This window comes from Sinocyclocheilus grahami, unplaced genomic scaffold (assembly GCF_001515645.1).
Source record: "Sinocyclocheilus grahami isolate Dianchi unplaced genomic scaffold, SAMN03320097.WGS_v1.1 scaffold1394.1, whole genome shotgun sequence".
In the NCBI taxonomy this organism is placed as follows: domain Eukaryota; kingdom Metazoa; phylum Chordata; class Actinopteri; order Cypriniformes; family Cyprinidae; genus Sinocyclocheilus; species Sinocyclocheilus grahami.
In genome coordinates this window covers 114,695-129,911 of record NW_015506573.1, presented here as the reverse complement: position 1 = coordinate 129,911, position 15,217 = coordinate 114,695, and the positions used below count along the sequence as shown (strand labels likewise).

General features: G+C 43.8%; 1 protein-coding gene across 1 annotated transcript in view; it reads right to left on the bottom strand.

The window, feature by feature from the left end:
* The window catches only part of thrb (thyroid hormone receptor beta), a 155,441-nt gene that overhangs the window by 52,638 nt on the left and 87,586 nt on the right, over positions 1 to 15,217 (bottom strand). Inside the window, exons 4-6 of the mRNA XM_016256079.1 lie at positions 14,354 to 14,405; positions 14,154 to 14,218; positions 857 to 907 (exon numbers count right to left, since the gene is read on the bottom strand). Of these exons, the coding sequence (XP_016111565.1) occupies positions 857 to 907; positions 14,154 to 14,160 (58 nt within the window). The 5' untranslated portion in view covers positions 14,161 to 14,218; positions 14,354 to 14,405. The remainder of the gene's footprint in view (positions 1 to 856; positions 908 to 14,153; positions 14,219 to 14,353; positions 14,406 to 15,217) is intronic.

The window sequence follows — 15,217 nt, the reverse complement described above, 5'->3', positions numbered from 1 at the left end:
GGGATGGGGGGTGAACAAAGTCCTCCTGTAGCGAATCGATGCGTTTTTGTAAGAAAAATAACCACATTTAAAACGTAATAATCACTTGTATCTAGCTTGCGCTCACTGTTGACGTAAGAAGTCGGCGTTGCGCATGCGCCTCTCAGAAGTGACGAACGCGGAAACGCAGGGGAGAGATCAAAACAAAACAACGGTCACTAATTAGAAGTACAAAACGAGGATTTGTAAAGAAGAATGTCGGAGGATTTCGATATAAGCCAAGAGGAGACTGGTTTTCCTTTGCTAAAGTAAGGAAACTTTGCTTCTTTTGCTCCTGTAAACAAACGTTGGTTTTCACGAGACTCACCCGCTCATGCGCAGCGCTGAACTCATACATCATGCTCCCAGAGCTGCTTCCGTGTACAACTGTTGGCGCAAGCTAGATTATAGTGATTATTACATTTTGAATATGGATATTTTTCTTACAAAAACGCATCGATTCACTACAGGAGGCCTTTGTTCACCCCCCGGAGCCATGTGAGGCACTTTTTATTATGAATGGATGCACTTTATTTCACTTCTTTTGGACTGATGCACTGCAACACCCGCTTACTACCATTAAACAGCTTAAAAGATCAAAGAAAATTTTTAATATAATTCCGATTGGATTCGTCTGAAAGAAGAAAGTTATATACACCTAGGATGCCTTGAGGGAGAGTACTTCATGGGTTAATTTTCATTTTTGGGTGAACTAACCCTTTAACACTCTTCCATCTCTGACATGATGATTTGTATTGCCTCATGAAAACCCCACTATAGCAGCACTTCACAAGAAAGAGAGAGATAGATAAATGGATGATGGAGGGTGTTACTGTACCATTCTGCATGGGCTCATCATTCCAGCGGGAGGTGCATTTGTCTGCTTGCTCTAAAATAAATGGGAGAGGCACATTTTACTTTATTATAATGACAAACAGAGAAAGGGAGAGAGAAACAGCTTGCAAACACACAATTTGGGAAACAGCAACTTCAAGACTCGACAATAAGGATGGTCTGATGGCCTTGGGCCAGTGTGAGAGAGGATATATATATATACACACATATATATATATATATATATATATATATATATATATATATATATATATATATATATATACATACTGCAATGTTTTGGATCAGTAAGATTTTTTTATATTTTTTAAATAAGTCTTTTATGCTCATCAAGGCAGCATTTACTTGATCGAAAATACAGATTTAAAATACAATTTAAAATTAAAGCTGCAAGCAGCGTTGAAAGGGCCCTTGCATCTAGAGCCACCTCCACCTGATGGCCTCAGGAAAACAGTGCGTTCCCTCCTTCAGGGAACGAGGGTTACCATACGTAAGCGAGACTTTCCCTTTCAGTCGGTCACTCCCAACGTCACGTCAGATGACCGACGAATTGGGATCCCTAACAAAGGGCAGGAAGCCACCTGCGCCCCTTCTTTTTGGCGTAGGCCAGGGCTTACCACAAGAGGACCAGCTACTGCTGCTATGGCACTACCCACTCAGTAAGACTGGATAACACTGGGAAAACGTACCCGTTCTACTTGGGACAGGGACGTTACGGAAGCTAAGTCTGCCAGAGAACCACGGGCTTGAGGCTATACCGTGGACTTTACACATATGGCATCCACTTAGGTCTCTACATATGGAACCCAGCCCTCTACCGGTTCTCACGGATTCATCGAGAGAGGGCCTGGCGCCGGACACTCCGCCATGTCTGGCTGCCGAGGGGACAGAGGAGCTCATCAAGGTCTACTATATGGACTCTCTGGAGTGGTTTTAGCAAGCCGACTCGGAGCCGGGGCCACTCAGTGCTTCTACCCGTTTAGGTGAGAACACAGGAGGATACCGGCTCTACACGAAGGCTATAGAATCTAGCGAACGTGTTAGGGGTCACCCAGCCGCAGCACTACAGATATCTGCCAGCGAGGCACCACGAGCCAGCGCCCAGGAGGATGTAACACTTCTAGTTGAGTGAGCTCGCAACCTGAACGGGCAGGGCACACCCTGTGCCTGATAAGCCAGGGTGATGGCATCCACTATCCAGTGGGCCATCCTCTGCTTAGAGACGGCATTCCCCTTCTGCCAGCCTCCGTGACAGATAATGAGCTGGTCTGAGGTCCTGAAGCTTTGTGTCTGGTCTACGTAGCACCTTAAGGCTCGGACGGGACAGAGTAAATCTAGGGCTGGGTCTGCCTCCTCCGGGGGCAGCGCTTGCAGGCTCACCACCTGATCTCTGAAGGGAGTAGTGGGAAACTTGGGCACATAGCCGGGCCGAGGCCTCAGAGTTACTTGGGGGTCGGCCGGCCCGAACTCTAGGCACGAATCGTCACCCGAAAATGCGTGCAGGTCCCCGACCCTCTTGATGGAGGCCAGTGCAAGCAAGAGTAGAGTTTTCATTTTTACAGAAACTTCAGCTCGACTGTCTGCAAAGGCTCAAATGGGCCCTATAGTGCTGTGAACACTAGAGTCAGGTCCCAAGAAGGTATAGAGGGGGGCCGTGGAGGATTTAGCCTTCTCGCCCCCTAAGGAAGCTGATGATCAGGTCATGCTTCCCCAGCGACTTCCCTTCTACGGGGTCGTGGTTCGATTGCAGCGACATAGACTTTGAGGGTGGAGGGAGACAGCCCTCGATCAGAGGAATCGGCCAAGGAGGGGCTGTCATGAGGAGCATTAGTTCCGGGAACCAGGTCCGGGTGGGCCAATAGGGCACCACTAACAGGACCTGCTCCTCGTCCTCCCTGACCTTGCACAGTGTCTGTGCAAGAAGGCTCATTGGGTGGAAACACATACTTGCGAAGGCCCTCCGGCCAGCTGAGTGCCAGTGCATCCAAGCCAAGTGTTCCCTCAGTCAGGGAGTAGAACAACTGGCAGTGAGAGGTTTCTGGAGAGGTAAACAGGTCTACCTGAGTGGCTCCGGAACGTCTCCAAATCAGCTGGATCGTCTGGGGATGGAGTCGCCATTCTCCCGGGAGCTCAGCTCGAGACAGCTCGTCGGCTGCCCGGTTGAGCAGCCTCAGGAATGTGAAAAGCACGAAGCGACCTCAGATGCTTCTGACTCCAAAGGAGGAGGTGGTGGGCGAGTTACGACATGCGACGGGAGCGCAGACCACCTTGTCGGTTGATGTACGCAACGGTCGCAGTGTTGTCCGTGCGGACTAGTACATGCTTGCCTCGTAAGCGCCCTTTGAGACAGATCAAGGCAAGGTGCACTGCCAGCAACTCGAGGCAGTTGATGTGCCGGTGCAGTTGGAGCCCCGTCCAAACCCCTGATACTGCAAGCCCATTGTATGTGGCCCCTCAGCCAGTGGTTGAGGCATCCGTGTGAAGTACAGCATGCCTGGAGACTTGGTCTAGGGGCAATCCTGCCCGGAGAAATGCAAGGTCTGACCACGGGGTGAAGGTTTGGTGGCAGGCCGGTGTAACTTGGACCCGGTGAGTGCCGCGTTGCCACGCCCACCTCAGGACTCGGCCATGGAGCCAGTGCTGAAGCGGTCTCCCAGGAGCCTCTGAAATTTTTTCAGTGGGACCGCCATCCTGCTCTTGAATGTATTCAAGCATTTTAACACCAATTGAGCACGTTCCTGTGTGATGCGTGCTGTCTGTACGACCGAGTTCAACTCCATAACGAGAAAAGAGATCCACTGCGTCGGGGAAATTTTGCTCTTTTCCCAGTTGACCCGAAGTCCCAACTGGCTGAGGTGCGAGAGCACCAAGTCCCTGTGTTCGCACAACTGATCCTGAGACTGATTACCCACCACCTTTCTTGGGTACAATGAAGTAGGGGCTGTAAAACCCCATCTTCATATTGGCTGGAGGGAGCGGCTCTATCGGATTCTTCGCCAGCAGGACTGCGATCTCTGCACGCAAGACAGGGATATCTACTGCTTTCACGGAATCGTCAACATCTTGAACGGTAACCGGTGAAGGACCCGGTTCAAGACACGCAGGTCCAAGATTGGTCGTAACCCACCACCTTTCTTGGGTACAATGAAGTAGGGGCTGTAAAACCCCATCTTCATATCGGCTGGAGGGAGCGGCTCTATCGGATTCTTCGCCAGCAGGACTGCGATCTCTGCACGCAAGACAGGGGCATCTACTGCTTTCACGGAATTAAAGTGGACGCCCCTGAACTTGGGAGGGCGCCGGGCGAACTGAATCGCATAGCCGAGCCTGACCGTTCGAAGAAGCCATCGAGACGGGCTGGGTGGCGCTAGCCAGGTTCCCAGATGTGGCACCAACGGAACTACAGGCGTACCCGCAGTGGGGCAGCAAGGAAGAACGCAGGGACCCGGCCCGGGCGTCTCGTAGCCGGTCCGAGGCGGGGGCTGAGTGTGTGTAACACTGACCTGCGTTCAAGCAGAGGGTGCGTGGGTAGTCCGTTGGTTCGTCCTCCCGATCCGCCCACTGCTGTTCACTGGCGAGAGAGGAGGGTGAGTGTGATACGACACTCGATCGTCCACAACCGCCCGTCCCCTCTGGGGACCCAGAAATAGAGGAATTGCTCTTTGTTGAGTATTTGGGTACCACCGACCGAGAGGTCAGTGGCAGAAAAAAAACAAAAAGATTCTCTACCCGGCCCTCCTCCGGGGGAGGGAGGGGTGAGCTCACCATCTCCCGAAGAGCAGGTCCCTCCACCTCTGGGTTGCCCGTCACAGGGCCTCTTGCTCTTTCGCTTGCCACCAGGTTTGGCGGGGGCCTGGACGGGCGGAGTGGCTGCTCTGCGACTGGCTCCACGGCGCAGCTTTGCTGGAGGCTGCAGGAGCAGGGCGGTGGCAGCTGCACGCCGAGGCAGGATGTACCTGATGGCCTCAGTCTGCTTTGGGCAGCGGAGAACTGCTGGGCAAAGTTCTCCACCATGTCGCCGAAAAGGCCAGTCTGGGACACGGTGGTGTTCAAGAATCGTGTCTTGTCCGTCTCGAGCATGTTGGCCAGACACAGCCAGAAATGGCGCTCCTGGACTACCATAGTGGACATCGCATGACCCAGAGACCATGCCGTAACCTTCGCCGCTGGTAGCGCGAGGTCCGTCGCGGTGCGGAGTTCTCTGAGAACTTCCGGGTCGTGACCACCCTCGTGTAAGTTCCTCAGTGCCTTGGCCTGGTGCACTTGCAATAACGCCGTAGTGTGTAAGGCGGAGGGCAGCTTCTCCACAGGTCGTATAAGCATCGCTGACCAGTCGAGTACCTACAGACCCGGGAGGGGAGGCACGGTTCTACCTGCCGGTTGGAGGCGGTATTAGGACACAACTGCATCGCAACCGACCGTTCCACCGTGGGGACCCTTGTAACCCCCTAGCTGCACCACCATCAAGGGTGGTGAGGGAGGAGGAACCAGCAGATCGGTTTCCGGCAGTAAAAGGTGCCGTCCACGACCTGGTGAGCTCCTCATGCACCTCCAGGAAGAAAGGCACCGAGGCGGGGCGCTGAGAACCAGTGTGGACCACCACGAGAACCAATCGTGCAACCTTGAGGGCTCGGGACACGGTGGAAGTCTCCAATCGAGCCCTACCCCTACGGCGGCCTGAGAAAGCATAGCCATTATTTCTGGATCCGATTCAGGCATTGCTACAGTCCCGGAGGAGAGCAGCGCAGCCGAATCTTCCTCTCCAGAAAGCTCTCGCTCACCCTCTGATGCAGCAATCGATCTCTGGTCATTGGGAGGAGCGCCAAAGGATACGGCTGGTACGCTCCTTGTAGAGGGCCCAGCACGTTCCATTGGCAGCTCAACTGGTTGCAGAGTGCAAGAGGAGCGATGGTCCCCCGAGGATCTGGTCCCTGTAGGGTTTGCCACCACTGTTACCCTCAGACTGCCCGTGCTACTGCATGAAGTAGCCCCCGCCTGACTGCCGCCATGACGAGAACTAGATCGAGGCACAAGCAACGGAACTCCGCCCCTTTGAGGAAACGGAGCTTGGCCCGCGACTCCGAGATTAACATCTTCTCGCAATGAGAACATGACTCATCCACAAACGCCACCTCAGCGTGCTAGATGCCCAGGCATGTGAGGTAGCGATCATGACCATCACCCAGCGCCAGGTAACGACCGCATCAAGAAATGCCCGGGTGATACATTGCCTATAGCAAGACCCACATCATCTTTACAAAGACATAACGTCAAGTTTGCACGCAACGTTGTCTTTAAAAAGACGTACCCGTAATTGCTCTTTTAGGGAAATAGCTCTTTTAGCGTGCTGAGGCGCATAGGGGAGATGGCCGTCTGCAACACAAACAGGGGGTAGTGCAGCCTGATGTGTGCAACCCACTCGACACGGGAAACCACCACCGCTGAAGCGCCGTACCGCCAACACGAAGAGCTCTCAAAGAGCGCGCTGAACTCGTTCAGTCTTCTTCTCTCAGTAGAGTAGTCAGGAGCAGAACGATGTGATCGCTCGGCTTCGAAGCGAAAAGCTGAATATGAGCTGCATCTGCTGCCTACTTATACTCACGCTGTGATCAGCGGCAGCTGGATGCAATAATCGCATGCCAATGTGCATTGGCTCGTTTAGTTTACACTCAAAGTAGATTGGTCTCTCTAAGCGAGATCCCAATTCGTCGGTCATCCGACGTGACGTCGGGAGAGACCGACTGAAAGGGAATGGTGGGCTATACGCATTTAAAATGGTAAATATAGGAGGAATATTTCAAAATCATTTATATGTGCCAAACTTCCTTCTGCCAGCTGGTGACGCTATAATTATAACTGAATGTGGGCAGTTAGATGTCTTTAGGCCGGGACTTTGATCAAAAAGTTAATTTTGGTGCAGATTGAACATGTTGTTCATGGAAGTTGTTGAAACACAGCCATACAATGTCCGATCTGGCACCTGCTGGCAACAGGAAATTACTTGTTTTACACTAACTTAAACATGCAAAGTCCAATCTGCCCCAAACTTCACATATTTGGTACAAGTCCTAGTCTGAAAACATCTACATGCCAATAATCAGTTATAATTTATAGCGGCACCTGTTGGCAACAGGAAATGTCATGTTTTACTCTAACTAAATCTTGCAATGTCCAATCTGCCCCAAACTTCACTTGTTTCATAAGAGTCCTAGCCTGAAGACATCTAAAGGCCAATATTAAGTTATAATCATAGCACCACCTGTTGTCAACAAGATGTGCCATGTTTCACACCAACTCAAGCATAGCATGTTTAATCTGAACCAAACTTCACATGTTTGATAAAAGTTCTGGCCTGAAGACAGCTACATGCCAACATTCAGTTAGTCATAGTGCCATCTACTGGCAGCAGGAAGTTTGGCACATATAAATGACTGACATATTCCTCCTATATTTACCACTTTAAATGCATATTGCCCACCGTTCACAGTTTTCCTGAGGCCACTGGGTGGAGATGGCTCCAGATGCGAGGGACCTTTCAACACTGCTTGCAGCTTTAATTTATATATTTATTTTTTTATTATTATCTCAGTATGAGCTGTGAAAATATGGCCACAAGTAAAAATCTTAACTATCTGATTTGGTTAGAAAACAAAACAAACAAACAAAAACTTATTATTGAGCCCTGAAGACAGCAAGGCAAAAAAAGAGACTTAATTTTGTTCTTATTGGTACTCTTGTCATCCAGGATCATGTGGTCAGAATTATCAATGTGATGGCACAATAACAGATCACAATGTACATCACAGGATGAGAATGCCAGCAACCAGCGTATCTCTGGCTGCGTTCCAAACCGCATACTCAATGAGTACTTACTTAACGAGTGCTAAAAGAGTCTGTACTCTATAGCCTGGTCGCATTAAGTATGAATACGATCAGGATTTCATCAGCCATGTTGACGTTATCATGAACTTACGACGTTATAACAAGCGCAACAACTTAAAAGATACACACAACAGGTTTAATTCATCTGTAAATATTTTGATGTTGATGAAATTTGCACATTTTGTGGTCTTGTTGAAGACACAGTTGCCCTTTTATTTTGTGATTGTAGTATAACCAATACATTTTAGGTTGATTTAAGTTCTTATATTTTTAACCCTACTAATGTGACCCACAGTTTTATCCTTAAAGATATTTTTTATTACGAAAACCCAAAATCGTTATCTCTTGTATATGTTGTTAATTTCGCATTTTTTCACCCACTAGCAAGACCGGCTTAAATCTCCTTTGTTTTCCTCTGTTTCTTGTTGAATTTATCTCTCGTTTCATCCCTTAGGCATATAAATAACAAAAACAACAACTTAAATTTTTTGATGCATTATATGAATAGCATGATTATTCAAATATATTTAACCTTGCCACTGTGCTTTTTTCTGTGTATGTGATCTCGTTCTATGATGTATGCAAACCCAGTATATTTATTATTATTGTTTAATATTAATATCATTTATGAGCTTGTATGTAATATATATACTTTTTTTTTTTTACACTGAAAATCATGTTTTAGTAAAACAAACAAAATGCAATTTGTTTTGTCATATGCCATAGCTATGCATGAACACACACTAGACAAATGCAGCCAAGGTGAATACATCTCAATTTTCAGTCAATCAACGAATTAATGCATAAGTTAATGAAATAATTATATTTTATTTACTGAAAACAACAGGAAATATGAATACATTAGTAAAAGTGTGAATAAAAGTAACCATCACAATAAATACATACATATACAAGTCAACAATACATGAAACAAAGCTTTATTCAAAATTTTTGTTCTAATAATCACATATTTACAGGCGGTGAATCCCACATGCTACTGCCATCTCAACACAGCTGTGTCAATTCTGCAGCTGACCACCATGTCCACCGCTGTGTAGCTCCAAACATTCGTGTGCCTGCTCTCCATGAGCATGACTACCTGTAAAACATTTACACAGGTTAAAACATTTTACAATTCATGTTGTCAGCTTTCCATTTTCTTCCAAATTTCATTTAATATGTTTACAATTACATGCTAATTTTTGTTATAACTTCTAGGGCTGTCAAAATGGCTGAAAAACTCAATTTAAATTTTTTATTAAAATATTATCAATATTCAAATTATATTCTAATTTAAAATGCATAATTTCAGTTAGGGGGAAAAAAGCTTTTGGCTTCTCTCCTGAGGCCACAAGAGGGCGCATTGAGCAAAATATTATGCACGTTTCTTCAAAGCATAATAAAATAACACGACTATCTTTGAAAAAAGTGCATAATGATTAAAATAATGTTTATAAACCATATATAATTAATAAAGTTGCTTAAACAATTAGAAACAAAACAGCATCATGCATGTATGTATAGTTTAATACAAAGGACCGAAAACCAATCACAAAGAGTACTTTTTTCATTTAAAAACTTGAGATGCTGTGGGATGCATTAATTTAATTTACACTCAATACGTTATTATTGCATACTGTTTTATAATGTACTACAATACTGAAGTGCAGATAATTGCCACTATTTGCAACAAGTAGTATACTTGATAGTAGAAATCCTGCTATTTTAACATAGTGTAAATAGGTATTTGCACTTAGTGTAAATAGCATATTGCTAAAATATACTGCTATTTTCAATTAGTGTAAATAGAATCCATTGCTAATACGAGATTTGAAAAGGGAGGGAAAAAAAGTTTGGCAAAAGATCGCGTCAAAAAGCCAAGGGCACACGCTTATCCATCTGCGCCACTGAAGCTGATGTTTTACAGCCACTTTTAACTAAATGTAAATAGACACTCCGTATTTTTCATTCCATAGTGAGGGCAATTCATACAATACATTTAAACTGAGCTACTTTAATACCATCTCTGAACTTTCTACCACGACTCTGCTGTTCTTCGGCTGGTTCTTCTCTGTATATGTTGATTGACAGATGTCTCGTCCACTCAGTGGTGAGTAATCCCAAACCAATGGCGCCGTCTCAACTATACATACCTCTTCCGGTTTGTCTGATTTGTCCTTGTGTTTTCTGACTTGTTATAATGTTTTCTGAATTGTTGTTGTGCTTTCTGAATTGTTATTTTGTTTTTTAGACTTGCATTTGCGTTTGTAATTTGTTATTTTGTTTTCAGAATTGTGATTTGCTTTGCACTTTGCACTTCACGGCCACCGTAGGATAGGCTAACAAAAGCATTAAGATGCAACGATACTTACATCGTCATCGCATCTCGTGCGCCACTGATAAGTCTGCCTGACGCACACCTAAAATTCTAATACAACGTTTTTTTGCATTCAAATGTGGATTTTTATTTTCAATTCGATGAATATTCGAAATTCAAATTATTATTTTTTTGACAGCCCTAATAGCTTCATTACTTTTGTGGTGTAGTGGGCTAAAGCACTGAGCTGGTAAGCAGGTTGCTGGTTCGTCACCAGTGTGTCCTTCAGCAAGGCTCTTTACTCCAGGTTGCTGCAGGGGGATTGAGGTCCCTGTAATAAGAGCTCTGTTTCTGTAATAAGAACTGTAATGGAGACTGACTTTCAGAAGCTTCGTGACATTATTTGATGATTCTTTTGAAGCTTCTGAAACTCGAGCTCCATTGACTGATGTTGTATGAACAGAAACCAGCAGAGCAAACTTGACCAAACTCACATCCTCAATGTCTTTTAGTCTTTCTCTAGATGTTCTCGCTGGCTGTGGGGTCACTGAGGATGAAAAGGCCACAGCAACATCTGGTCCTGATGAGGCAGTAAGAGGTGGAGTGATGGAGCGTCTCATCCATGGCACTGGACCATTTCCAGGATGCTGCTGTGGACTTCTCCATCCTCACTGCTCACACCAGTCTGCAGACATTTCAGCTCCTGCAAAAATGCACAAATTTAATACAAAAGCAATCATTTTAACAGCACAATGCCATTTGATTTCTGTATTAGAAGTAACAAAATGATCTTACTTTATATTTTTGATTCGGGTTTTCCCTTTTTTTCCGCAAAAGCTCTGCAGCAAATGCACAGAAATCAAGAATCAGAAAAGTGCTGTAATAGCTGTTTGAAATTGCAATAATTTAAAAAAACTACAACTTAAGATTTAAAAAGATATTTTATTAATTTCTTTAGTGTACTCACTGAGAGCCTTTGATGGCAGCATTCCTTCATCAGTAACTCTGCACCTGATAAACACACATGTGTCTCTTCGGTCCCTGTAACATCCAGACAAGAGTCAAGTCACCGCTCTGATTTATCTGCTCAATACTGCATTTACATGTTGAGGTAGCTGTGTCGCTTTTATCCAACACAAACGCTCCTCAATTTATCAGTAGAACTAATGGACAAATGAAATAGATAACTTATGATTAGTTATTTTATGTAGATTTGTTTATTTACATTACTTACATTCCTCTAAAGCAGTGTTGACAAAAGTGAATTCTACTATAATAGCACACATACATCACTCAGATGTCTATTAGATGTGCTAATCTGCAATTCTTTTAGAACATTTTCCTGTCAGATGTTAAATAGACGTATTTAAGATGTATATGGTTTATGTAAATCCACTTTGGAGACGTAAGTGTGCTCACACTGGAGCTCCCCTGTTCGCTATACATAATAAACCGTGTTTTTACAGCAAAATCAAAACTATACCCTACTATATAGCGTCTTTACACCTTCAACAATTCAACAGTTTACTCTAGAGTAGTTCAACAAATGTGATTTTAACACAGGGGACCGTGTTTTGGTTTATAATACTCACATTAGTAAACACCCGCGTCGCTGTTCTCTCAGATGTCTATTAGATGTGCTAATCTGCAATTCTTTTAGAACATTTTCCTGTCAGATGTTAAATAGACGTATTTAAGATGTATATGGTTTATGTAAATCCACTTTGGAGACGTAAGTGTGCTCACACTGGAGCTCCCCTGTTCGCTATACATAATAAAACGTGTTTTTACAGCAAAATCAAAACTATACCCTACTATATAGCGTCTTTACACCTTCAACAATTCAACTGTTTACTCTAGAGTAGTTCAACAAATGTGATTTTAACACAGGGGACCGTGTTTTGGTTTATAATACTCACATTTGTAAACACCCGCGTCGCTGTTCTCCGCTCTGTTCGATGGTGACGTATCCTCTCCCGTGGGCTTCTGGGATAGAAAAGTGTCCATCGATGAGCACTTCAGTGAAGCAGAAGGACATCCGGGGATTTCCCGCCTACTCCTTTATGAATACTGTGGTTTCGGACATACTACTCTCTTCACGTACTCTTTTCTCCTACTATGCATGTAGTAGGTACGTAGGCATATTCGGACGCAACACAAGTACACGCTCGTCCGACTCTCATGAGAATTAGTACACCATGCAGGTAATTCTCGCCTACTCTTTCACGAATACTAAGGATTCGGACATACTTATTAGCTCACCTACTGATTTTCGCCTTCTATATAGTAGGGAAGTATGCGGTTTCGAATGCAGCCTCTGTGTCTGAGTGAACGTGCCACTCTGAGGCAGTGCTGAATCTCTTTTTCAGAAAACGCAAAAGATAAAGCATTTAGGACACTGAAAGTCAGACATGATTCAGTTCAGAGATCACAATCTTAAGCACTGCTAAACACACAGAAAACTCATTCACACTTTAGATAACACGCGTAGGAACTGGGTCAAAGAATGTCAGATATTGCTGAAATGTTTTCAACGAATAATTCTCTCTTTTATTATTAGACTTCAACTAGATACAACAGACATCAAGAAAAGAAAAGTGTCCATCGATGAGCACTTCAGTGAAGCAGAAGGACATCCGGGGATTTCCCGCCTACTCCTTTATGAATACTGTGGTTTCGGACATACTACTCTCTTCACGTACTCTTTTCTCCTACTATGCATGTAGTAGGTACGTAGGCATATTCGGACGCAACTCAAGTACACGCTCGTCCGACTCTCATGAGAATTAGTACACCATGCAGGTAATTCTCGCCTACTCTTTCACGAATACTAAGGATTCGGACATACTTATTAGCTCACCTACTGATTTTCGCCTTCTATATAGTAGGGAAGTATGCGGTTTCGAATGCAGCCTCTGTGTCTGAGTGAACGTGCCACTCTGAGGCAGTGCTGAATCTCTTTTTCAGAAAACGCAAAAGATAAAGCATTTAAGACACTGAAAGTCAGACATGATTCAGTTCAGAGATCACAATCTTAAGCACTGCTAAACACACAGAAAACTCATTCACACTTTAGATAACACACAGGTAGGAACTGGGTCAAAGAATGTCAGATATTGCTGAAATGTTTTCAACGAATAATTCTCTCTTTTATTATTAGACTTCAACTAGAGACAACAGACATCAAGAAAACACTTTAGATTAGCATGCATATTACTAGCATTTACTAGCACTTATAAAGCACATAATAAAGCCTAATTCTGCATGACCATATTCTAGATCCCTTACCCAATGCTTAAACATAACTACTTCAACAACTACCTTACTTACTCTCAATAAGCAGCAAATTAGGAGTTTGAGGAAAAACTCTTAATAGTTAATAGTAAATATGTGTTCCATAATCTAAAGTGTTACCTCCATCATATGCTGATATAATACTGATAATAGCTCTGTTCATAAAGCTAGGCATTATATGAGCACTCCTAAATTATAAAGGAACATCACATTTACACTTTGTGAAAAACATTTCATTCAAAAATACATGTAATTAATAGTTGACTCTTTTTTCCTTTATTGTGTGCTTCTCATATTGCTGCATGACTACGATAATAATATTTGTTTTAATATTTGTTACAATAGTTGATTATTTCCCCAAATGTATTTCCCAATATTGATTTTGATTCAAATGTACATTAATATACTTATTTTGAATAGGGCAACTGCAGGCCAAATGATTAACTGTACATAGTTACATACCCGAAACAAGCTGAGAAGCATGATCCTGTATTACTTTACTGCAGCAACACGATCACAAATCTGTCAACACTGCACAATGACTCAGAATGAATTTTCTGGAACAAACTAACCTGGAACATGCTTTACTCATATGAAACAGAACAGAGAAACTAACAAGATGCCAATCATTCCTTTCTCTTTTAAAGCAAAGATGGTGGAATGCCATCCTGGACTGTACTGGATAAAGACAAAAAAAATGGATGGGATTCTGCCTTAGAAGGGAGCTGCCTATGCAGACGATACAGGTGAAGTGTTGCGATTTAAAAATGTTTTTTTTTTACATTACCTGACATACTGCTGTATATTAGGCCTTCAACATCATGCTGTTGTCATCCACGGACTCGCTGATATCTGACACACAAAGTCAAAAGAAGAACGACAAATAAGAACACAGCAGAATTAATGCAGTAATCATAAAAAAAATCCTTCCTGTGTTCTGACAACACCTCTGTTCTGTGGCTCAGAATGAAATTTTCCATGGCTTACCTTGTTCTTTGTGATATCGGAGTCGTTCCAGAGTGGTTTGGAGCAGCAGAGGCTGAGGAGACATGCAGAATGAGAGAGTTACACTTTCATAATGCATGAAAACAGTCTTCATCAGAGGAGGGCAACTGAGGATATGCATTAAACACTGTGCACAGCAGAAGTACCAAAAACTAAACTGTTCATGTTATTATTGGTGTTTGGTAGACTTGCTCTTACTTTTTTCTCATACTTAGGGTTGATCTGAACAAACTAGTTTTGCACTTTAGCTTGCATGGCATTGGCATACACTTAAAAGGTTCACGCGAAAGAAAACCAAAATTCTGTTGATCTACTGGAACACAATAATTCTGAAATAAAAGAGCACGACGCTCGCAATGCCAAGGTCATGGGTTTGATTCTGAAAGAATGCTAGAACTCCTGGATGTCAAGATCCTGAGTGCGATTCGAGTCAGTTTGTGCAAAAGCTTCTACAAAATGCAAATAGTAAAAAGGGCATTTATTAAAACTAAGCTGCACAAAATTACTCTCTATGAACTTCTGCAGATTCTTGACATCAAACTATTTGCGGTTTCTGGCTGTGCAGTGCTTGAAGTTAGAAACACACTGGAAACAAGTGACTGAGGTTTATTTGAACAAGATAAGTCTCAAGAGTTTGAGTGGTTGAGTGCTGATTATTTTATGAATCTGTAAAAATGTAAGATGCTGTTATTGAGGGGCAGACCAGTCCATATCAGACTTAACAGCAGCCTGGCAGTACTGTTACTCATTTCACAATGAAAAGAACACAAATGGAGATATTTTGAAGAATGTTGGGAACCAAACAGTTGACGGTAGCCATTGACTTCCATGGTATTTTTTCCATGC